The sequence below is a fragment of the Momordica charantia genome (genome assembly GCF_013281855.1).
Source record: "Momordica charantia cultivar OHB3-1 chromosome 9 unlocalized genomic scaffold, Mcharantia_2.0 BLBB01000009.1, whole genome shotgun sequence".
Taxonomy (NCBI): domain Eukaryota; kingdom Viridiplantae; phylum Streptophyta; class Magnoliopsida; order Cucurbitales; family Cucurbitaceae; genus Momordica; species Momordica charantia.
Window position 1 is genome coordinate 19,374,108 of NW_028275167.1, and position 25,019 is coordinate 19,399,126.

General features: G+C 35.2%; 2 protein-coding genes across 7 annotated transcripts; both read left to right on the forward strand.

The window, feature by feature from the left end:
- The first annotated feature begins 624 nt into the window (after positions 1-624).
- On the forward strand, positions 625-8,465 carry LOC111014160 (serine/threonine-protein kinase RUNKEL). 3 transcript variants are annotated; one of them, XM_022288787.2, is made up of 12 exons: positions 625-857; positions 1,487-1,712; positions 1,840-1,929; positions 2,379-2,431; positions 2,567-2,642; positions 3,204-3,265; positions 3,361-3,439; positions 3,537-3,593; positions 3,741-5,402; positions 5,618-6,487; positions 6,990-8,123; positions 8,205-8,465. In XM_022288787.2, exons 2-11 carry the CDS (start codon positions 1,665-1,667, stop codon positions 8,106-8,108), a joined length of 4,116 nt encoding a protein of 1,371 aa, XP_022144479.1. In that variant the 5' UTR covers positions 625-857; positions 1,487-1,664; the 3' UTR covers positions 8,109-8,123; positions 8,205-8,465. The 3 variants fall into 3 exon arrangements, with proteins under 3 accessions (XP_022144479.1, XP_087973731.1, XP_087973732.1); XM_088117605.1 differs by lacking the exon at positions 625-857 and adding an exon at positions 914-1,024; XM_088117606.1 differs by lacking the exon at positions 625-857 and having other exon boundaries at positions 1,654-1,712; positions 1,840-2,179.
- Positions 8,466-14,389: 5,924 nt separating this feature from the next.
- LOC111014208 (vesicle-associated protein 2-2) lies at positions 14,390-24,972 on the forward strand. Of its 4 annotated transcripts, none has more exons than XM_022288863.2 (11): positions 14,390-14,550; positions 15,088-15,189; positions 15,720-15,790; positions 15,982-16,063; positions 16,277-16,392; positions 16,458-16,637; positions 16,932-17,021; positions 17,156-17,200; positions 17,309-17,551; positions 18,375-18,452; positions 24,483-24,972. In XM_022288863.2, the coding sequence occupies exons 2-11, from the start codon at positions 15,141-15,143 to the stop codon at positions 24,591-24,593; spliced, it is 1,065 nt and encodes a 354-aa protein (XP_022144555.1). In that variant the 5' UTR covers positions 14,390-14,550; positions 15,088-15,140; the 3' UTR covers positions 24,594-24,972. The 4 variants fall into 4 exon arrangements, with proteins under 4 accessions (XP_022144555.1, XP_022144554.1, XP_022144557.1 ...); XM_022288862.2 differs by having other exon boundaries at positions 15,111-15,189; XM_022288864.2 differs by lacking the exon at positions 17,156-17,200 and having other exon boundaries at positions 14,391-14,550; positions 15,111-15,189.
- Positions 24,973-25,019: the final 47 nt, after the last annotated feature.

The following is a 25,019-nucleotide window of genomic DNA, read 5'->3' on the forward strand; positions in this document are numbered from 1 at the left end:
TAGGAGATTTATTTTACCTTTGAATTGTAATAATTTTATAATTCGAAACTTATGATTTAAGCCTAGTTCATGCATTTTTCGATATTTAAGCAACCATTTTATTTAATGGGTGGTTTTTGTAATTTACTCCAAATTATATAGCAAAAATTAAAAATTAATACTAATGAGAGTTTTGTTGAGTGAAACAATAAGTTAAGTGACGATCCTTGAAAAAAAAAATTAAGTAACGATCTTATAGATATATTTTAAAACAACGATCTAATTGAATATGAATGGTAGATATATATTAAAACCTAATATAAATTTTTAAAACCATATCTTTATTAGTAGATTTTTAAGAATATACCCTCACAAATATAGGGGAAAATGACCAAGTTAACCTCAAACTTTTTCTAAAATAACCATACTTATCAACTTCTATCTCAAAATCAAATAATTAACGATTTGTTTGACGTGAATAATTTTAAATTTTGTGATTTGAAATTCAAAAAATGATTTTAAAATCTGCATTCCTGGTACACGTCAGAAATAGAGCGACTTAAAGAAATAAGAAAATTGGTCCAATACGAGTTCAAATTCTTATTAACGGCTCAAAATCGAGCTAATGCTAATTTTTTCAAAAATATCAGCGGCTCGGAGCAAGCCGACAGTGAGAGCGCGGGGAGAAAGAAGTAGATTCCCGAAGCCCAAAAAAATTTCTCCATTTTCGCCTTCAAGCTTTAACTTCTCCTCATCCACTGCTTCAATTTCCGTTCATTCTTCTCTCTTCCGCCTCTGAGCTCAGATCTCTCCAACAAACTCCATACTCGCGCCTCCAAGTTCCAGTTCAATCGCGTAATCGCTTCAAGTGGAGCTTGGTACTGTACTGTACACTTCATTTTCTTAATCTGTTTTCTGTGATCGGAGTCTTGGTGTTTTCTTCAGATCCCGCTGGTTTTTCCGTTTCAATTTCGTGTATCTTTGTCGATATGTTTTGTGTATCTTGCTTGCTTGACGTGTTTGGCCAGTTTTGCTGAGGAATGGGGTACGGTTATTGTTAGAGTTTGGTGAAGTTTCGGCGGATGATTACGTTTGAGTTTGGTGAAGTTTGTTCGAACTCGTGGCTTTGTTGGGATTACTTTGTACCTTATCTGTATCTTTGAGTTTTGCAGCTTTAACCATTCCAATTTGTTAAGTTCATGCTAGATTACGGGTTTTTCAGCACTCTCGAGTCCCATTTGAGTTGTTTTGTTTGTCTGATCTCATTGTATTTTGATTACTTGCATTAGAGTGTTCTGCTTTGCCTTTTCTGGATTAGTAGATCAATGGAGTCTGTTACTGTATCTACTTTTCATTATTCTTATGAAACTTCCGCTTCTTAGTTTACTTCAACTACTAACCTCTGATGACTCAAGTTTTTCTGCGATGGCATTTTTTCTTCTTTCATATTTTCAATATCGACTGTTCCTGCCCATTTCTAAAGACAGCTTCTCTCGTCGCTGCACAGTGTGGGCGATTTTTCGAGCGACTGTAGAATCAGACTCCATTTCTCTCCTACATCTCTGCTGGAGATCGTCAAGAAACCAAGCTCGATTCATTCTCTCCTTCTCTCTCTTTGCTGATGAGTATCTGTGGCCACTCGATTTCATAATCCGAAACCTTTAGGAACACCGGCGTAGCTGACAATGAACCAGTACCACATCTACGAAGCCATTGGCCGTGGGAAGTACTCGGTAACCATTTCTAAGCTTTTGTGTAGTTTTTTCGCCGTTTTGTGGGCTTTAGTTTGTCAGCGGCATTCTCCTTAATTGCTGGATTTTTTTTCTGATTGTTTCTCTTTTTTGTTCGGGATGTTCATAGACCGTGTATAAAGGCCGGAAGAAGAAGTCCATTGAGTACTCTGCGATTAAAAGCGTGGATAAGTCGCAGAAGAACAAGATTCTCCAAGAAGTAAGACGGAATTTTTTTTCCACCGTCATTTTCGGGAGCAGTGGGTTCTAATGGATTCGAGTACTTTTAGGATGGAAGTGTAACACTAAAGATGTTTAGTGACGGTTGATTTACATGTACAAAATTGATGCGCTGCTCATCTTAAATTACTCATTAGTACCACAAGAGTAATTGCAATTTTTCGCCCCTAAGGAGCATCTTGTTGACAAAGACTTGGGGTCTCTTGGTCATACTGGTTTAGAGGTCTCAAGTACGAACCTTGTTGTGAGCTTAATGCCATTGTACTTTTCTTCTATCTGAACTAAACAACGGTTTTTGGAACCTCGATATAGCCAGGATCCGACATGTTCTTTATGCATACATTTTTGTAGTTAATGCATAGAAAATTCTAGTACACAGTTTGTTTTTGAATTCTAACATAATATGCGCTACCTTCTCACCTAATGCAGGTACGTATACTTCACTCACTTGATCACTCAAACGTACTTAAGTTTTACTCCTGGTAACATTCGGATACACTAGTTAATGTTTTTAAAAGGTCTTCTAAGCAGTCTGCTTTGGCCATTTATTTATGTTTCAATTATCTCCCTATTTCGAATTAGGCATTCACTTCGCCCCATATTTTTTCATTCTTAAGGTACGAAACTTCTGCTCACTTATGGCTGGTATTAGAGTACTGTGTTGGAGGAGATCTTATGAGCATCCTGCGCCAGGTATCAAACAGTTGATTCCATTACACGGAGTTATAGTTTTGTCAACCAACTATAAGGAACCTGTTAGGTTAAAATAAATCATATATAAATAACAATACGTGACAACTGTTTCTACTATGGAATTAACCTGCTATGATTCCCGTTGAATGAAAATATAGATCAAGCGTTAGCACTGTGGAATTACAAATCCGATTCTTTTGAATGGCTTTCAAACCCCCCCAGCTAGAACAGGCGCTGTGATGAAATTTGGGCATTTTGTTCACCTTTGATTGTTTAAAGTTATAATCTCTCATGGGTCATGATCTCATAAGTCATTTGTCAAGTTTTATAGTATATGGTAGGCCATATATAAGGGAAGTGCGCATTTCAAACAGTTTCTACAAATGATGGCCACTTGGCCTGCATGATCTTTGTGTCATGTTGTGTACAGGTTTAAAATTTGAAGATTCTCATCTCACACTCTTTTGTCATAGTGAAAAGGGCAGAGGATTTGAAGTGCCTATTTCTAATCTTTGGAATTTTATGAATATAGATACTAATTTGTTTTTGGATGAGTGGCAGGATGGCAAACTACCTGAAGATTCAATTCTTGATATTGCTAGTGATCTCGTCAGAGCATTGCAGTAAGATAACCTTGGTTTATATGTTTATTTATCCATATCAGTATATTTTCCGAACTCTTTGGGGGCATTTTAATATATAATCAAAACAATTTTAGGTACTTACACTCGAAAGGAATCATATACTGTGATTTGAAGCCATCAAATATCCTACTGGATGAAAATGGACACATAAAGGTACTTTTTACACCATAACTTCATTCTTATATTGGGCAGCTTTTTATTATTTTTGTACTATTTTATTTAACTTCTAACTTCTTGTCCTGTTATGCAGTTATGTGATTTCGAACTAGCTAGAAAGTTGAATGAGATATCAAAAACAAATTCTTCGGTAGGTCAAAATTTTTTATTTTTTATTTTTAGTTTTTTCTTAGCAGTCTGCTCACATTTGATAGAACTTTTAGATTTGGACTCGTATCTTGTCACATTTTTCATTCCTAAGAAGTAGCTTTGTGTTTTATTTGATGCACTTATTTAGGTACCACAAACAAAACGAGGCACACCCTGTTATATGGCTCCTGAATTGTTCAAGGACGACAGTGTCCATTCCTATGCGTCTGATTTGTGGGCACTTGGTTGTGTCCTATATGAATGCTTTGTGGGGAGGCCTCCTTTCATGGGAAGAGAATTCACTCAACTAGTAAAATCTATCCTCTCAGATCCTACCCCTATCCTCCCTGGTAATCCTAGCCGCCCTTTTGTTAATCTGATTAATTCATTGCTAGTAAAAGATCCAGCTGAAAGAATACAATGGCCTGAGCTTTGTGGACATGCATTCTGGCGAACAAAAATCACTCCAGTATCTTTACCTTCACAACCAGCTTTTGCAAAAATGATAGATCAGTATTCTAAACCTTGTTTGTTGGAAAGAAATGGCGAAAAACTTGTTCAAGACAGGACCCCTCCTAAGTATCGAGAAAAAGACGTGAAGGGCACTTCGAGACAAAATGAAAATTCTGCTTTTGGCTCAAGTAAAAATGAAACACTTGTTAAAGGTACTCCAGGCAGTCAAAAAACTCAATCAAAGGTTTCTAGCAAAGTGGTCGAGGAGAAGAAGTTGAAAGAAACTCCCTCTGCTTCCAAAGGAGTAAATCTTTTGAGACTCTCAAGGATAGCGAAATTAAACTTGCAAAGAGAGAATGATAAAGAAAATTACAGGAGACCCATTCCTAGCAGCTCCGAAAACGATTCCGAGGTTGAAATTAAGAACACTGATATGGAGCTTGATTTTAATGAGAATGCTGAAGATGAGTCTCATGAAGAACCTGAAGAGTCTGATAATTTAAATTGTAATCCGGAAGATAGGTCATCAAATCAAAATCCTCAGGGGAAGATGGAAGATGCACAAAATATGGGAGGAGACCTTCCAGAGTATTCATCGCCAGTTAATATCAATGCTTCAGATTTATCAGACAAGCATGATCAGGAATCACCATTGGTATGTACAGAAGCGGTCCCTATGTCACCTAGTGCTAGTCAACTTAAAAATAAAAAAACTAAAGACGGACCAGGGAATGCTCTTGAGCCTGATTCTTTGAAGTTATCCAATAACCCTATAGAATTTTTTTGGCATCCATCTGATCTTTCGGTTAAACCAGTAATGCCGAGCAGAAAAGCCGATAAAATATCAGATGTTAATACTACCCTTCCTTTCGACGGATTGCAAGCATCTGACTTTGTGAAGACTCCTAAGGAGCAGCAAGATGTATTGTGCAGTAGGATTATTGCTACTCTTAGTGGAAATACTAGTATTGGTGAGAAGCAAAACATGATAAGGTACCTTGAGATGCTTAGTAATAATGCTGATGCAGCTAATATTTTGACCAATGGGCCGGTAATGCTAATGCTTGTAAAAATGCTCAAGCAGTCCAAGGTTTTGCAGTTGCGTGTTCAACTCACATCACTAATTGGCTTGCTGATCCGCCACTCTACTTTTATAGAAAATGACTTGGCAAATTCTGGTCTTTTAGTTTCACTTACTGATGGACTCAGAGACAAGCAAGAAAAAGTCAGGAGGTTTTCTGTGGCTGCTTTGGGTGAGTTGCTGTTTTATATCTCCACTCAGGAAGAGCATAACAGCAACGTCAATCCTCCTGAATCTCCTTTGAAGGACGCTAGATCATCCCCATCTGGATGGCAGGTAAGGTCATGACTAAATTTTGTATCATGCTTATTCCATTCAATAAATACTACGAAGTCATGTTATGTTCGTTGGTAAATGTTTTACTGACATTCTGCAGTTGATTTCAATTCAAAAAATCCTACACCGAGTAGCCGTTGTTTTCTGATGGTGTCCACACTATCGTTCTTGAATTTTGTAAACTTTACTCTTATGAAGTTATTTCTGTGGAACAGGTTTCAAATTCATTAATTTCATTAGTCTCATCAATCCTCCGAAAAGGAGAGGATGATATGACTCAACTCTATGCATTGAGGACCATTGAAAACATTTGTAGTCAAGGAGCAAGTTGGGCATCTCGCTTTATCAGCCAAGATGTGTTCAGCAACCTTTGCTACATATATAGAGCTTCTGTAAAATCGGAGAATATAAGGCTCACAGCAGGATCATGTTTGGTTCGCCTAGTCCGTTTCAATCCCTCTAGCATTCAGTCGGTCACAGACAAATTATCTTCCAAGGACATGGCGTGTGCCCTTGTTAAGGGAAATCCACGCGAGCAGCAAATTACCTTAAATCTTCTAAACATGATCATGTTTGGAGGTCATACCTTAACTAGCATTGGAAGGTACCTTCTACCTTTAATGGAGGAGAAGAATCTCGTCTCTAGTCTGGCATCCCTTATTGAGCAAGGAAGTGAAATTATGAAGGGAAAGGCAATTGTTTTTGTCGCTTTCCTCTGTAAGAATGTAAGACGATGGTTGCCTCACTTCTTCTGCAATTCCAGGTTACTTTCATCGGTGGACAGGCTAGCGAAAGAGAAGGACATCTATGTCCAGCAGTGTTTAACTGGATCTGTGCATATCGTGGCATCTATTGTGCCGAGTTTATTGGATATGATTTTAGGAGATATTCAACAAATGATGGGAGGAAGACGTCATGGGCATATCTCCCCCCTTACTAGTCGTGTCGCTTCAAAGACCAACATTCACTTGTTTCCTGTTGTCCTTCATCTTCTTGGAAGTTTAACTTTTAAGCGCAAGATTGTTAGTCCTCAGGTGCTGCAGCAGTTGTCTGATCTAATCAGGCATATAGAGACCCCATTTCAGGTGATGGTATTGTGACAGCTCAAAAATACACGCACACACAGATCCACCATTTGAGATTATAATTAGTATATTTCCCTCTTGAATTTGTGTTTATCTTCAGTTGAAATAGAAAATAACTTTTAGATTTCATATTTAATGAACGGAAAGTTGGCATGCGAGGCATAGAAAAAAATATCCATGCACACACACACTCATCCACCATCTGAGATTATAGTTAGCATATTTTCTTCTTGAATTTATGTTTATCTTTAGTTGAAATCAGAAAAACTTTTAGATTGCATATTAAATGAACTGAAAGTTGGCATGCGTACATGCTTTTTAATTTTGAACAAGAACATTATGGTTGCTCCTGTCTTTAGAAATGTTCTCTCTCTGTAGAGTAAACATACCCTATGAATCTATTGTGTAGAGAGTGGATGAGTAAAGATGATATGTGTTTACATTGCTTCCTGATGTCTTTTTTTGTTTTTTGTTTTTTTTTTCTGTTTCAATTCATTTACAGGGCAGGGATGACTTCCAGATAACGTTGCTTCGAGTTATTGAATCTATCACAGAGGAATTCTCGGTCATACTTGAAAACCCAGACATTTTTGTCCATAAAATTCTCCCCAGTTTGGCCGTTCTTTACAGAGGTAATAAGGATGGGGATGCAAGATTCTTATGCCTAAAAATTCTCTTTGATGTGATGGTCATTTTCCTGAATGAACCGTCCATAGATGGGCAAAGGTTGCAGGATCTAAAGCATATAGCAAATTTGCACTTCCTCCCTCTCTATCCTGCCTTGATAGAAGATGATGATCCCATACCCATGTATGCTCAGAAACTTCTTGTGATGCTCATTGAGTGTAACTACATCAAAATTTCAGACATTTTACATCTAAAGACAATCTCCCAGTGCTTTGAGTTTTTGCTTGGCAACCTTTCAAATGCAAATGTAAGTAGTGTTAAGCTGTGTTTGGCGTTGGCATCTGCTCCTGAAATGGAGTCAAGAATACTTTCTCAACTCAAAGTTGTTAGAAGAATAGGAATTCTGTTAGAGTTTGTATATGCAAAGGATATGGAGGATTTTCTTGAACCAACCCTTGGCCTATGTAGAGCTCTCCTTCTCCGTTCTGTTAGTTGTAGAAAGGGCTTCATCTACTCAAAAGAACCGGTTCTTCTGGGCGATGGTACTCCCGAGCCAAATGTCCTCGTTAACCAACAGGAATGCATAAGAGATATATCTGACTTTGGTAACAATGTTGACGTCTTGTTGGAGTTGAGTGGGTCCTCAGAAGCAAATATCGCGGACATAGCTTCTGAATGCGTAGTGTTTTTGGTTATGGCGGCTCCAAGGGAAGCTACCACTGGTCTTCTTACACACCTTCCCAAGGTTAGTGTAATCCTGGAGTCATGGAGGAGAAGAGGTGGCTGCCTCTTGCTTGTGCAGAGAATGCTGCATGCTCTCGGTTATGCTTGTAGACAGTACTTGGCCCATGCAATGATCTTATCGCTATCCCTATCTGAAATTTCACGGATTGAGGCTATTCTTTCTGAGATCAAGAGTTCAGGCACACCAAGTTTAACTAATGATGCAGTGCTTGCGGCTATGGAGTTGCAGCGGCTTCACCGTTGTATTTGAAACAAGGAAAGTTGTGTAAGTGTCTAAATTTCACTCTTTATCAATAAAACCCCACAATAATCCCCTTAATTTTGATCATGAACGTTCATCTTGTAGGTACTTTGTAAAATTGGCCGGGTGGCCAAGATAGATGAGGATTTGAGCTCCCACGAGATGGCATTGGAGATACCCATCCGGTATCTGTAGTTCCTAACATGATTCTTGGTGAGTTCAACCACTTACTTATATGCATACTATTATTACATGTCAGGGAATTCTTATTGTTGTATGTGTATATATATATTTGTACTGTGAATTTCTTCCACTGGCATCTACATTTTTTGCATCGGAGCAATTGAGGCCCATCTTATTTTGTTAGCTTTTAATGTGTAGCTCTCTTGTTGTAATGCTTTTACCTTTCTAGGATCAGTGCTTGGGGGTTAATTTTATAAAAGAAAACCTTTGGCTTTAGATAAAATGCTGGTGAACATTGACATATGAGATTTTTGGTTTGGGAAGATACTTGTTATGGTTTTCAAATTCCATTAGGAGCCCTCACACATCAATGGAGGAGAGAGAGATGATTGAGTGGAGGTATTTTTTTTTAAGCAGAGAGATGAGTTTTTATTTTTTTCTTTTTAGTAAATATTTTTTAGTTAAATGATCGGGAGACTCAAACCTCAAACTTTTTGGTCGAAGATATATAACTTAGCCAATTAAATTATATTCAGGTTTGCAAGAGAGATATAAGCTAGAGATCTCAATAATACTAGGAAACTAAATAGCTACTCTTGAATAATATCTTTTTAAAGATATGAGCTGGATATCTTAAGAACAGTAGCAAATTGATTTGCCGGCCATAGATACTACTAAATTGTATTTTTTTACGAGAGATATGAGTTAGAGAATAGCTAATTGATTTGTCGTAGATAGATACTATTAAATAGTATTTTTGATGAGAGATATGAGTTAGAAATGTTGGAAATACCAGTGTTTTTTATTATTATTATTTTTTATAATTGGGAGTCGAAACTTTGCTTCCCTATACTTAGGGACACCCATGCCAATTTCAAGGCCTAGACCCGAAATATATCAAGGGTTTTTGGCATCAAGCTTACCAGAAGATTTAAACTCGAGACCTCTAAACCAGTACGACTAAGAGATTCCGAACCTTTGTCAATAGGGTTGTCCTTGAGGCTAGAAATACTAGTATTTTCAAAACTATATGGAGCTAGTTTTGAGCTTTTAGTATTCTGGAAAAAAAAGTATGATGTTTGAAGTAGGCCGAGTAATTATTTTGAGCGACATATTACAATTGCAAATTTCTCTATCTTAAAACTAATTCAAATTGATTATACAATATATTGGTGTTACAATAGATATCACATGCCTTTGTTGAGATGCAACTTTGGCTAGTGAGGGTCTAGTAAGGTTAACTACAATTATAAAACAATGGAGGACACAATAACTTACATTCAATAAATTGGGAGCCAAAGATGAGAGAAAATTTTCATTCTTTTTTTCTTACTCAAAGTGATCACATAGGTCTGATAATTTACCATAATTAACTCAAAAAAGAATATGCTTGGAACTAAATTAAATAGTTAAAATAAAAGGAGCTTTGAAATCTGCTTGCTCCTTAATTGGGTGTAAGAATAAATTGAGGGTGGATTTTTTTTAGCAAAAGAGGGTGGATTATTATTAAACCAACAAATTGTGTTGCTTTTTTAATATGTGATTGATGCAGCTAACAACCACTTTCCATCTTGGTGATTATGGTTTGACTTGAAAGTAACTTCAATTGTCTTTTCAAAATGTGTTAACCAATCAATACTTGGATTTGTCTAAATGATTGCTTGGTTGCCATATTAGTTGGATTGTTTGTATTTCACACATTTGAAATACAATCCCAATTAAGTAATTAAGTGATATCTCACCTCTCTCTATAATTATTTTGTAACACATTTGATTAATGGTATAATGTAACATATTTTGGTCGTTGAGGCTAAACATAACTATCAAATTTTGTCTCAAATTAGTAATTAAGAGTTGGTTTGATAACGTTTCTGTTTCTTAATTTTTAATGAAGAAAAATGAATTGCATGGTTCCAACATCCATGAATTTAAGTATGATAAAACAATATTTTTATTTATGTTGTGGAACAAATCTGGAAATGGGAACAAGAAAGAAAAAACTTATTTTGCTTGTTACCAAATTTTATATACAATTTTGAGAATGTTTCTAAAAATGGAGAAACAAGAAACATGGTTAGTTGTAAAATGCTTAGATTTTTCAAGAAAATTGGAAACGAGAAAACGTTACTAAACGAGCCCTAGTTAGTAGCAAAATTCTTATATTTCTTAAGAAAATTGGAAACGAGAATGTTATCAAACAGATCCTAAGCTTCTAGTCCAAGTTGCCTCTTTTACTATTTTTGGTGTCACATGATAAAATGTAACACACCTATCTCAACTAGTGTCTTATGTACTGAGTTATTCTTGGATTTGCATGGGAGTGGAAATTTGAACCTACGATTCTTGAGAGAAGTAGTTATCTTAACCATGAAATTATATGTTAAAGTCTAAAGGTGTCTTGATAGCAATTAATGTCACATTAGATTGTGTAGTCTTCCTACTAACAACACAACTTGTACAAAACAACATTTTTTTTAACAAAATCTAAATCAGCACAAGCAAAATCAAAGATACTTCTATCAGTCAAAGCGAGCATAGTTCAGCGGTAATTGACATATACCTTTAACAAAGAGATTGTGTGTTCGATCCTCAACCCTCAAATGTTGTAATAAAAAAAAAATCAAAGATACTACTACCAATATTTGAACTTCAACGTATAATACCGTTTCTATTATTTCTCTTTGTATGACAAATGTATACAGAGAGAGACAAGCACACCAAACTAAACCTTCAACACAAGGATGATAAATAGTTCAAAAAACTGACTAAATTCTTCTTCCCTTTTTCTCTTCGTCCAACAAAAATTAGTACTGAAATTCAATGGATTGGAATGGATAAATCTATTTAAATTGATCGACTATAAATAGTTCAAACCAATCAAGCTGACTAAATTCTATTACTTGGACTTGATTTTGTGTGGCATCTCTACAATATATAACTCCCTACTTTTTATCTTATGGGAAAAAAAGGCAAAAACAATAGTAAAGTTAGGGTTTGTTGGTTCAGTTTTATGGCTGTGGCTCCACAAGTGGAATGAGGGATTTGGCATTGTTAGAGCATGTTGTAATGTTAAGTTGTGATTCCATTTCCCCACTTCATAAAATCCAAACCAATAGGGTCCCATTGGAAGACAAGATTCTCTAAAACCAACACATACAAGAATGAGATACTATTCCATTTTTACCACTTTTTATCACTTCTTTTTTTTATCAACTTTCTTCTTCAAATCTCATCGAATTAAAATCAAACCATCATCTTCTATGCATTTGATTATATGGATGATGGAATGGAAGTACCTATGTTTCAGGATATTAAACAAAAATATATGGATAATTTATTGGAGTAAGTGGTAAGGAATTTTGGAATATTTACTTCAAATTCTAAGATACTATTTTACAAGTTTTTAAGATCACCTTCATGTCAAGTTCTTGTGCTTTTCTTTTAATTAAAAATCTTCTTCCTTTATTTATTAAAAAGAAAATAAAAGGACAAATTGCAAAAGTGGATCTTAAGAGTGGACATCTACAAATTGACCTTGGAATCTAAGTTTTTTTTTTCCTTCTTCCAAAGATTTTATGAATATATTGCAAAGAAAAAGATGGATCTTGCAACTTGAGATAAGAAATAAAGAGACCTATCTATAAGACAAAATACAAATAATAAAAAGAAAAGGGTTAACAAAGCAACTAAAATACATACCTCATAAACAAGACAATACATAATAACTCATTTAAGAAAATAAATATCAAGCAGTCCTATCAATGATCGGGAGCTATGTTAGAATTATCTCACTAAATAGTAGCACGAGAATAATACATCACTCTTAACAAGATATAAAATAATCGGAGGAAAGACGAGAAACATCTCATATAAACCTAGAATGCAAGTCCAACCCCACAGCAAAAGGCATACTTTTTTTGGACACCAAAGTCTTCTCTTTCTTTCGGTGAATAATGAATGTAAAGTGTGTTTATTTTATTTCAAATTCAAACTGCATCATTTTGCTGTTCAAATTTCAGCCTCAGCTCCCTTAGCCAAAACCAAATTGGCTTGGGGAACATTTTCCAAACGCTAATTCCATTCATCTAAAAATTATAATATTTTTTTAAGTGCAATACATAAAGTGGGATTTTGAGTTCATGATTTATTGGTTAGAGATATACAACCGTTAGATATATGCTCGCTAGGTCAAAACTATAACATTTTTTAATGGTTAAATTCTATTTTTAAATTTTATAAATAAATGAAATAATGGGTTGAATGGTAATAATTTTATAATTGTAACAAATTTATGATTTAAACCTAGTTCATGCATTCTGTGATATTTAAGTAACCATTTTAGTTAATGGGTTGTTTTTGTAATTTACTCTAAATTATGTAGCAAAAATTAAAAATTAATACTAATGAGAGTTTTGTTGAGTGAAACAATGGGTTAAGTGACATCCCTTTAAAAAAAAAAAAGTAATGATCCAATTGAATATATATTTTGAAACAACGATCTAACTGAATATAAATAGTAGTATTAGATTCAATCCTAATATAGATTTTTTAAAACCATATCTTTATTAGTAGATTTTATAGAATATATCCTCACAAATATAGGAAAAAATGACAAAGTTAACCTCAAACTTTTTCTAAAATAAGAATACTTATCAACTTCTATCTCAAAATCAAATAATTAACGATTTGTTTTTCCAGAAATAATTTAAAATTTTCTGATTTGAAATTCAAAAAATTATTTTAAAATCTTTATCTGGAATGATTTGAACTGGGTATAATTAGATTTTTTGTTTGAATGTTGGCTGAAAAGGAAAAAAAAAACAAAAAACTTACCAATTTAGGTTTTTAATATAAATTTTTTAGTTAGAAATTAAAATATGACAAGGTTAAATAGCTTTAAAATTCTAGGAAATCTTGCAAAATTTAACTATTTTGATGAAGAATTTTGTTAGGTGAAAATGCCATTTGAAATGAAGCAAAATTTTAGGACCCGTTTCATAACCATTTGATAACCATTTTTGTTTTTTATTTTTAAAAAGCAGAAAACAAAACATGTTCGATAACCTTTTTAGTGAAAATTTTTCGTTCTTGAGTCCGAGAGATGTTCTCGAGAAAAATTATCGGTTTTATAATTGTTTTTAATTATTTTTAGAATTTAAGTATAAAAAAGTGTAATAAAATTTTGTTTTCCCCTAATGTAGAGACATGAAATTTAGAGAGATGTAAATAAACTTTTGGAAGATAAATTTTAGAGAGATAAATAAAAAGATTTTAAAAAAAAAATAGTGAAAGAAAAGTTAAAGAGAAAAATTGTACAGAAAACAAATAAAGTCGAGAGTGAAAAAATATGTTAAAGAAAAAAATTATAAAGAAAGAAAAAAATGATAGTGGAAATAAATTTAGAAATAATAACAAAATTCAAAATAAAATTTTTAGAGAAAATAAATAAATACAAAGATAAATAAAAGTTACTAATTGAATGAGAAAATAAAATACAATTTTTAGAGGAAAAAATAGATTATGAAGAGAAATAAAATTTATAACAGATGAAATTTTAGAAAGAAAAAAGTTAGGAAAAATATTAAATTTTTAAGGAAAAATGAAATTGACCAGTTATGAAAAAAATACAGAAAAATTTGGAGAAAGACAAATAATAAAAAACATTCAAAATATGAAAATTTTAAAGAGAGAAAAAAGTTTGTAGAGAGAAATTTAGAAATAAAAATAATTTTAGAATGAGAAAAAATATGAAAAATAAAAAAGTTGAGTATTAAAAGGGAAGATTTTGAAAAACACATACCTACAAAAAAATTCAATTAATTATCAACAATCGTGTTTAAAAACCAAAAATCAAGGTTATCAAAGAGAGCCTTAATTATTTAAAACGAAATTCATTTAAAATCCCTTGAAAATCTGCATTCCTTGGTACACGTCAGAAGCAAAAAAAGGGTGAGTTAAGAAATAAGAAAATTGGTTCAACATGAGTTCAAATTCATATTAACGGCTCAAAACCGAGCCGAGCCGAGCTAATTTTTTTGAAAAAATGAGCGGCCCGGAGCAAGCCGACAGTGACCCGCGTAGGCATCGTTAACATTCCTGAAGCCCAAAAGATTTTCTCCATTTTCGCCTTCAAGCTTTAACTTCTCCTCATCCTCTGCTTCAATTTCCGTTCATTCTTCTCTCTTCCGCCTCTGAGCTTAGATCTCTACAACAAATTCTCCATACTCGCGCCTCCAAGTTCGAGTTCAATCGCTTCAAGTGGAGCTTGGTACTGTACTGTACACTTCATTTTCTTAATCTGTTTTCTGTGATCGGAGTCTTGGTGTTTTCTTCAGATCCCGCTGGTTTTTCCGTTTCAATTTCGTGTATGTTTGTCGATATGTTTTGTGTATCTTGCTTGCTTGACGTGTTTGGCCAGTTTTGCTGAGGAATGGGGTACGGTTATTGTTAGAGTTTGGTGAAGTTTCGGCGGATGATTACGTTTGAGTTTGGTGAAGTTTGTTCGAACTCGTGGCTTTGTTGGGATTACTTTGTACCTTATCTGTATCTTTGAGTTTTGCAGCTTTAACCATTCCAATTTGTTAAGTTCATGCTAGATTACGGGTTTTTCAGCACTCTCGAGTCCCATTTGAGTTGTTTTGTTTGTCTGATCTCATTGTATTTTGATTACTTGCATTAGAGTGTTCTGCTTTGCCTTTTCTGGATTAGTAGATCAATGGAGTCTGTTACTGTATCTAATTTTCATTATTCTTATGAAACTTCCGCTTCTTGGTTTACTTCAACTACTAACCTCTGATGACTCAAGCTTTTCTGCAATGGCATTTTTAGAAATTGATCGTTTGTTAAGTGGATAGAGCCATGACTATGGAGCTTTTCAAAATTCAACCAGGCGAACTCAAATTTACTTGTAAGCTGAAGAGTTTTTCTTCTTATTGATTTTTGTCTTCCCTTTTACGTTTTGTTTAAATGCATGGTGGGCATCCAATTGTATGCTGTCAGGCAAGATGTCACTGAGACCGGTGCAGAATTTGACTTGTGCATCTACTTTTACTGCTTCAAATTGTTTTAGACGATGGTAGGGCTTAAATCACGAAGTAAAATATTGTTATGCCTAGATTAGACTAAGTTGTAGCTTATACGTGCTAACTTATAAATTATAATAAGAAGAAACTAGATGAAATCTTTTGCATTATTTAGCTAATAGGAGTTTATTTCTCGAGCCTGTGAAAGTTAAAATGTGAAAGTTAAAATGTTCAATAAGATTTATTAGCTGGATTAAATAATCAAATTTTCTAGATTTAAAAGGATTGCAAGTCCATCTCTGGCTGTATCTGCATGTAGGTTGTGCAAATAAAAAAGGATAGAAGAATGTTATGGTCTATGCACTCATTTCCTGCAGTGCTATTTTGACAAGTTTTGCTCCCTCTCTTTCTCCAGTTGAGTTGAAGAAGCAAAGTTCATGCTTGATACATCTTATCAATAAGTCTGATCAATTTATTGCTTTCAAGGTGCAGTATTCCAAACGAATCTCACGATTTTTTTTTCTGCCAACCCTACATTTTCAGTGTTATGTTTATTATAATTTATATAGTTCTATTATTAAATTTCTATTTTCTCAAATAGAATCCAAAATTGAAAAGAATCTTAAAGCCTTGTTTTGCTGCATAGCTGTGTTTAATATACAAAATTGGTTCGGCAGGTAAAAACTACATCTCCCAAGAAGTACTGTGTGCGACCCAATACTGGCATCATTAAGCCCAAAGATACGTGTGATTTCACAGGTATCTCTTCCTGTCATTCTTTTAAAATGTTGGTGGTGTTAAGATGGAGTTAGACATAATTATCTACTACTTTGTATACTCCAAACTTTAAATGCAAACTTTAAAAACCTCTGTTTTTTAAGGTTTTTTTATTATTATTTTTATATTTTGTTGTATTTATGCTCTGATATTGACTCGGATGGATTACCTGTCTTCACTTTTGGATCTATGCAGTCACCATGCTAGCTCAGCGTGCAGCCCCACCTGATATGCAATGTAAGGACAAGTTCCTGGTCCAAGGCACGGTCATCCTCCCTGGAACATCTGAAGAGGACATCACATCTGACGTGGTGAGAATTTGTAGTTGTTGCTTGTTTTTACATGCCTTCTTCTAAGATTTTGTTCTGCAAGGCAGTTTGCAAAGGATAGCAGCAAGCACATTGAAGAGAAGAAGCTGAAGGTTTTTCTAGTAAGTGCAACACCACCTCCGGTTTTGTTACCAATTAACGGAGAGTTGAAACAAGATTCAAGTCATGAAATCTCCATGCCAAAAGATAGAATGCAGAATGGAGTTGAAAACATACCTCCTAATGAGGTAAGAGTAACTGTGCACCTTTCATGTGTTTATGTTGTACTTTGCTAGAAGTCTCTTCTTTATTTCTCTCTCCCGTTAGTCTCCACTTATTAAGTCTGATTGGTGGGTCGCTTCAAGTTTCAAATTTTGAGGATATTTTAAAATGTGTATGTAAAATGGTTTTTCAATTAAGCTATAGGTATATTTATTGTTATTATGCATTTTTTTCTTCTGATGGAAGACATGATTGTATTGTGGTTGAACTTTGCCTCGGCTTCGGAATGTATCCCTTGATTGGAAATTGATATATTCTAGGTTGCAAAAGATGCCAATGGACTTGATACCTGTGAACACATAGTTGAACTTAGACCAGTTGACCCTGTACAGTTATCTCCACCTTATAAGGTATGGCCATGAAAGCAGCTCTGTCTTGTCATATATGCTTATATTTATATTCTTGTCAGGGTCTCTCTCTAGTTTTCAATTTTAAAGGGATTTCTCATGAAGTATATGCCCATTTATCTTTGTTGTATGTTTAGAATCCTCGTGCTTGTGGCTTAATATTGCATGGAAAGCTACATAAGGTTTAAATCCCTGCAATTATGAGACACTTGGATTTCTTCTGAATGGTTTACCTGTTTTCAAAATATGATTGAATATGTTCCTTGTGTGTTTGAACTATGATGTACCAGGTTGCTGAGGGAGTTGAGAAAGTTGATGCTTGTAGAGATTCAGATGAGAACAGAGCAGCCGAGGATGTTGCAATGGAACAAAATGAGGGTGTGGTAGCGGAACCAATTGACAATATTGAAACAACACCAGACAGGGAAACTGAGGAATTGAAACCAGTGAAGGATGTGCCAGAGTTGAACTTAACTAAAGACTTTGAAGAACTGAAATCAAAGTTAATTATCATGGATGCAGAACTACTAGAGGTAGGCCTTTTCTCTTGAAGTTAGATTATCAAATATCAAGTAGTATTTATGATTCTTTTCTCTACAAATAAGGAAAATTAGCCGTGTCAATGGCAAGTTACGTTTGATTGATTGGATAAGTTTCTGGCTCATGAGTAAAATTTCTGGAGACATCCTTGGTCTTTAAATGTATAGGTGTTGCAATGTTTGTTTTCTTTTGTCGCTAACTACGTCTCTACTGCGATGAGTTCTCAGTTCACGGAGGCAGAAAATAGTGATAGTATTTAAGGAATCTGGATTCAACCCAACTACTCAGGATTTTGAGATTCATGAGGATCTGGCGCTAAGCAATTTAACTTCTCAGCGATTACTCACATCCACCTTTCCCTTATTGCCTCTTTTAACAAAGTTCCCTACCTTGCTCAGCCTCATTCTCATGCATGGTTTTGGACGGAAGGACAACAAACTAATGGACTTATAGTTAGCTTTGAGTTTGCTCTTTTGTTGGACTATCTTTTTATTTCTCTTGTTGTATTGTTTCATTTTTCTCAATGAATAAGAGCTCAGTTTTTCATTAAAGAAAAAAAAGGACATGTCCACCTTCGGTATCTAATTCGATACGATTACTCTATATCCTCACTTAGGTATTCTTTTTATACTAATTACCTCATCGTTAGAAAGAAAGAAAGAAAGAGAGGAAAAAAAAAAACTATAGGTCCTCTTATTAGCACTGCATATATTTGAAGAGCAAGGATTTCTAACGCCCCAGTATTCATGTTTGTAAGTTCTAACTAGATATATCTGATTTTTCAGCTACTAATAAGAATCTATGAAACATATGCAGGCTGAAGCTACCATTATGAGGCTGAAACAGGAGAGGATGGTAACCACTCAAGAAAGGGAAATGCTTAAGCGTGACTTGGTAAGTATTTTTTTTCTCGTATTTCGGTCTTTTATGCTTTTAAGCCTCATTCAACTCACATCAAACCCCATATTTTTTTTGGTGCCTTAAATATGTTGATCTAAATATGATGCCACATTGCCACTGCCATTCAATAACTATTTCATTTTTTATTTTCTGTTTTTAAAAGTAAAGATAGGAACATTACTTTCCAAGTTTCACCTATGTATTCCTTTGTTTTGTTATATAGTTTTTATCACCATTTTAAAAGCTAGGCCAAATTTTGAAAAGAAAAAAAGTAATTTTAAAAAAGTAATTTTTTGTTTGAAATTTAGCTCAAAATTCAAATATGCTTTCAAGAAAAGTGAAAAAACTTACTAATGAAATTGTAAAAAACAAGTATAATTTTTAAAAATAGAAAATTAAAAAGGCACCTAGTAACTCATAAATAAGACTGGTGGTAGAGACTTTGGAGTCTAAAGTTAAGGTTTGAAAAATTTAGGAACTGAATTAGAAAATTGATTATAATTCAAGAGCCAAGCATGAAAGTTTCAAGTTTGGGTATGAAGAATCTAGAGACTCAAATCATTGTAAGGGAAAAAAAAGTAAAGATGATTAGAGTCGTCAGTCTCTCACCTTCTTGGAAATGGTGTAAGATTAATTGCTTTCTCATGCTCAACGTATCGAACTGCTTCTTCGATCTCTTTTAACTGCCATCACCATTGTTTGGAATGGAGGAACCTATCAACCAGAGGCTCTATTACACATTAATTCTAGGTATCTTTATTGTAGAGACTAAGGTTGGAGAGAATCCAATGTTCAGTATTCTCATTATTAAAGTCTATATATATAGACAAATATACAAGGTTGACCTAATCCTATAAGGAGAAGGTAAATGACAAATTAATATTAATACAAGAATATAAAATATACTAATATATACTCTAACACTCCCCCTCAAGTTGGTGCATATATGTTAATCATGCCCAACTTGTTAGACAAATAATCTATTCGTGCTCCATTCAATGCTTTAGTAAAGATATCTCCTAGCTGCTCTCCAGTCTTCACATACCCTGTAGCCACCAATCCTTGTTGTATTTTCTCACGTACATAATGACAATCAACTTCAATGTGTTTGGTTCGTTCATGAAATACTGGATTAGATGCAATATGAAGAGCTGCTTGATTATCACACCAAAGTTTCATTGGAGTGGTGATGCCAAATCCCAATTCAGTCAGAAGCTGATGTATCCATACTAATTCACACACCGACTGTGCCATAGCTCTATATTCTGATTCAGCACTGGAACGCGACACCACGTTTTGTTTCTTACTTTTCCAAGAAACTAAATTACCTCCGACAAATACACAATATCCCGAGGTTGATCTTCTATCTTCCTTAGAACCTGCCCAATCAGCATCTGAAAAACATTCAATATTAAGATGACCATGATCTTTATATAACAAACCACGTCCAATAGCACCTTTCAAATAACATAAAATATGTTCCAATGCGATCCAATGGTCGTCGTAGGAGAACTCATAAATTGACTCATAATACTAACTGGATAAGCTATGTCTGGCCTCGTAACCGTAAGATAATTCAACTTCCCTACTAATCTCCTATACTTCTCAGGATCTTTCAACAACTCCCCTTCCTTTGTAAGTTGTAAATTAGGTATCATTGGGGTACTACGCGGCTTAGCAGCTAACTTTCCTGTTTCAGTTAACAGGTCAAGTACATATTTCCTCTGGATAAGAGAATCCCCTTCTTGCTCCTTATTACCTCAATTCCTAAGAAATATTTTAGCACTCCCAAATCCTTCGTATGAAATTGACTATGAAGGAAAGTTTTGAGTGATAGGATGCCTGATGAATCATTACCAGTAATCACAATATCATCAACATATACAACCAGTAAGATAACACCAGACTCAGTTTGTTTATAGAAGACAGAATGGTCCGACTTACTCTTCTTCATTCCAAAGTTCTCAACCACCTGACTGAATTTTCCAAACCATGCTCGTGGACTTTGTTTCAACCAATATAAGGATTTACGAAGACGACATACCTTTCCATTCTCCCCCTGAGCAACAAACCCTGGTGGTTGCTCCATATACACTTCCTCTTGAAGATCACCATGGAGGAAGACATTTTTAATATCAAGCTGATGTAACGGCCAATGGTGAATAGATGCCAAGGAAATGAATAACCTAACAGAAGTCAATTTAGCAACCGGAGAAAAAGTATCACTATAATCAATTCCATAAGTCTGCGCGTATCCTTTAGCAACAAGGCGAGCTTTCAAACGGGCAATAGATCCATCAGGATGAACTTTAACAGCAAACACCCATTTACAACCGATAGGTTTTTTTTTTCTGCAGGAAGAGACACTAAATCCCAAGTACCATTGTCATCTAAGGCAGTCATTTCCTCCAACATAGCAGCCCGCCAACCAGGATGAGACAAAGCTTCATGAACAGTTTTAGGAACAGATACAGACTCAAGTGATGCAAGAAACGAACAAGTAGGTGAGGACAAATGGTTATATGAGACAAAAGAAGAAACAGGATAAGTACATTTACGCTTACCTTTTCTAAGAGCAATTGGAAGGTCATCACTTATTCCTGGATCCTCGGACGAAGAAGCTGCTGGAATAGGGCATGAGTTCGTAGGAGGTTGCCGACGAGAATAAACTTGAGTAATGGTGGGAATAGAAGGATCAGGCACATAGGAAGATGTATTGCTAGGAAGCTCTTCAGTGGAAGGAGAGACAATGGAATATACAAGAAAGTCATCATCTTCTTGTGAACTCTCCCCCTGACTGGTACTCAAAGATGATGACAAAGGAGTATTTTCAAAGAATGTAACGTCGGGAGAGACAAGATATCTATGAAGATCAGGACAATAACATCGATACCCTTTTTGAACACGAGAATAACCAAGGAAAATGCATTTCAAGGACTTAGGGTCCAATTTGGTGAGCTGAGGGCGAACATCACGAACAAAACAACCAAATATTTTAGGTTTAATAGGAAATAAAGGTTGCATAGGAAATAGAGTACGATAAGGTATTTCACCCTTAAGAACTGATGAAGGCATGCGATTAATCAGGAAGCAAGCCGTCGAAATAGCATCGGCCCAAAAATATTTTGGAACATGCATTTGAAACATTAAGGCCCTTGCTGTTTCGAGAAGATGTCTATTTTTTCTTTCTGCAACTCCATTTTGAGACGGAGTATCGACACAAGAGGATTGGTGAAGAATACCATATTCACTCAAATAAGAGCCAAGAGCTCCAGAAAAATATTCTTTAGCATTATCACTTCGTAGAACTTTAAGAGAGCCACCAAATTGAGTTCGAATTTCAGCATGAAAGTTACGAAAATGAGAAAGTAACTCAGAACGATGTTTCATTAAATATAACCAAGTTACACGGGAAAAATCATCGACAAAGGTAACAAAGTACCGAAACCCACCTTTGGACTCAATAGGACACGGACCCCAAACATCAGAATGAACTAATTCATAAAAGGTAGTAGCTCGTTTATTTACTCTAGGATACAAACTAAGACGATGAAACTTAGCAAATTGACATGACTCACAATCTAAAGAATGCAAGCTATGAAATTGAGGACGAAGGCTCTTTAACATGGGGAGAGATGAATGACCCAAACGACAATGTTCTTCGAAAGGAGTTGGCACTCGAGTGCAAATAGTGGCTGTAGGTATTTGTGTATCAAACGTGTAGAGGCCATTGGATTCACGCCCTTTACCAATAGTCTTCTTCGTCGTAAGATCCTGAAATAGGCAATAACTAGGGAAGAATAAGACACAACAATTAAGATCACGAGTGAGTTTACTAACAGAGATCAAATTAAAAGAAAATTGTGGTAAATTTAAAACAGATGTTAGTGAAAGGGATGTGGAAAGATGAACTGTGCCAGAGCCAAGAACATGAGAAGTTGTGCCATTTGCTATGGTAACATCAGGCAAGGATGCAGATGGGGAGAAATTAGCAAATAAGTTAGGATTACCTGACATATGATTTGTCGCACCAGAGTCAATGACCCATTTTGATGTGGAGGAAATAAGACATTTACTGGTGTTACCTGACTCAGCGATGACGGTAATCGGATTAGAGGACGATGCCGTCAATGACTCTTGATACTGTTGGAACTTAGCAAATTCTTCCGCAGGAATTGTAACAACTTGCCAGCATTATCAGGAGTAGATGCAACATGGGCAGACTGTGTTTTCTGACCTCTATTCAATAGCTTTCTACATTCTCGTTTTGTATGACCAGGCTTATGGCAATAATTGCAAAAAATAATATCTCCTGAATTTGACCTTGGGGCACTAGAACGTTGAGCGTTCGAAGTCGTGGAATTCCCTTGGTAGGTATTACCTCTGTTTGCATTTGTACTACGTCCAACCAAAGCACTATTAGACTGAGATGATAAGACGGGTTGTGACTTCTCAACTCGAAGTACTCGAGTGTATGCCTCCTCTAAAGCTGGAATTTCCGAACCAGAGAGTAATTGGTCTTTGGCCACATCAAATCTAGGTGGAAGACCAAGAAGAAAACTGATAACTGCTAGTTGTTCGCGTTGGGCAATCCGAACTTTTGCATCATTACTATCTGGGAGTAATGCATTAAACTCTGCGTAAATTCTTTTGTGTTCCATAAAGTAATTTGTAAGAGATTGGTCACCAAACTCAGGTCGGTAGAAGCGCTTGCAGATTTCAAATATTCGACTAATATTTCCTTTTCCAGAATAAAGGAATTCTAAATATTTAAGTAACTCTTTAACATACTCACATTCATTGACCAAGCCAATAATGTCACCCTCGATCGAATTCTTGATCTGCAGAACCAGTCGAGCATCATCCCGTAACCAAGCTTTCTTGCTCTCATCCTTAGGCGGATCCTCAGTTATGTGATCGTCCATATCAATACTTCGCAAAAAAAAAAAGACGAACATTGATTTTCCATGAAGAATAGTTTGATCCATTCAACTTGTGTTCTGTGATTTTTGATATCATTGGGATCACCTCAGAAGTTACGATTGATTTCTTCTCAGCCATAACAAACAAGCGAACTTATTTGAACAAAACGACAGAACCAAATCAAACCACTTGAACCAAACAAAACAGGCGGCGGTAGTCGGCGGTGGTGTTGGATAGCAATGAACAAAAAACCCTAAGGCACAAAACCCTAATGGGCGCAAAACCCTAATGAGCGCAAAACCCTAATGGGCATCAAAACCCTAATGGGCAAGAAACCTAAAAAACCTAGAGCTCTGATACCATGTAGAGACTAAGGTTGGAGAGAATCCAATGTTCAGTATTCTTATTATTAAAGTCTATATATATAGACAAATATACAAGGTTGACCTAATCCTATCAGGAGAAGGTAAATGACAAATTAATATTAATACAAGAATATAAAATATACTAATATATACTCAAACATTTATAATTATAGTATAGCTTATATGAAAACTCAAGTGAATTGGAATTAGGAATTCTGGAGTATATGAAACCAAATTCGCAAACACTAAAACTCTCAAATTGATTAGATTTTAACACTAAAGTTTATGTCAGATCTGGATTGCTTTAAGATTAAAGCTCTCAAGAACTGAACACTCTATAAGATAGGAGGATGAATCCTATTTGAATGTTTTTGGTATGCAACTCAATACATGAAATTACTGAAGTTCGAGAAGTTCTTGGCTAACTTGAAAGGAAAAGCTCAAAGGCTAAACTTCATTCTTCAAGATTGATGTGTCAAACAACCTAATGACAAGACTTTAGATAGCCTCCTGACTAAACCCTAAACGCCACCTCATCCACCATAACAAAAAGACTAAAATACCCCTACTTAATATGTTGAAGAAAGGATAAAATTCGAAAGCAATAAAATTACATAAAAAACCTCTAAAATAAAAGTGTATCGTCATTTGAAGTCCTGGACGGTTCACCCCAATAGCGGTCCGTGGTTTTAGATCCTGGGGAGTCTAGGAACATGATACTGATTTCTTGTTTCAGGAGACACTCAGAAAAACTGGCCAAAGAAGTATCCAAGTAGGCTTCCCCTTGATGTATGTTGTGATGGTTGCTTTCCTCAGTCTTGTTGTTGGATACTTTATCCATCCCTAGCAGAAGCAGAACAAAGCAGTGGGGCCCCATTAGGTACTTTTGAATATCTGTTCTTTTTAGACTATGGACTTGGCTGCTGTATATGACTTGGTGTGTGCTTTTCTATAATCATATGTAAAGCATTTTTTTTAGAATCTATATTAGAAATAAGGAGAAGAGTCTATAAGAGCTATAGATACGAATGTCTAACCAATTGATCTGCTCGGGTCTGACATGTACAAAGATGTTGAGTCTTTCTTATTTCTTCTTTTTGGGTGTTTTGGTATTCTATTTCTATCTCGAATGTCCAATGTAGGCCGAACGAAAAAATAAAAATACTTGGGAAGAAAATAAGATATATGTATGATATTGGAGAAACTTAGCATTTGCATTTACAACTTATCCATTCGCCCATGTATTAAATTATGGATGATGGCCGCTGTGCCA

Bases quoted from the DNA above. Each gene is read 5' to 3' on its own strand.
- LOC111014160 (XM_022288787.2), top strand. From the start codon at position 1,665: ATGAACCAGTACCACATCTACGAAGCCATTGGCCGTGGGAAGTACTCG. The intron at 2,643-3,203 runs GTATCAAACAGT...GATGAGTGGCAG, and splicing joins TTATGAGCATCCTGCGCCAG to GATGGCAAACTACCTGAAGA. The intron at 5,403-5,617 runs GTAAGGTCATGA...TCTGTGGAACAG, and splicing joins CATCCCCATCTGGATGGCAG to GTTTCAAATTCATTAATTTC.
- LOC111014208 (XM_022288863.2), top strand. From the start codon at position 15,141: ATGACTATGGAGCTTTTCAAAATTCAACCAGGCGAACTCAAATTTACT. The intron at 16,393-16,457 runs GTGAGAATTTGT...TCTGCAAGGCAG, and splicing joins AGGACATCACATCTGACGTG to TTTGCAAAGGATAGCAGCAA. The intron at 17,022-17,155 runs GTATGGCCATGA...TTGTATGTTTAG, and splicing joins AGTTATCTCCACCTTATAAG to AATCCTCGTGCTTGTGGCTT.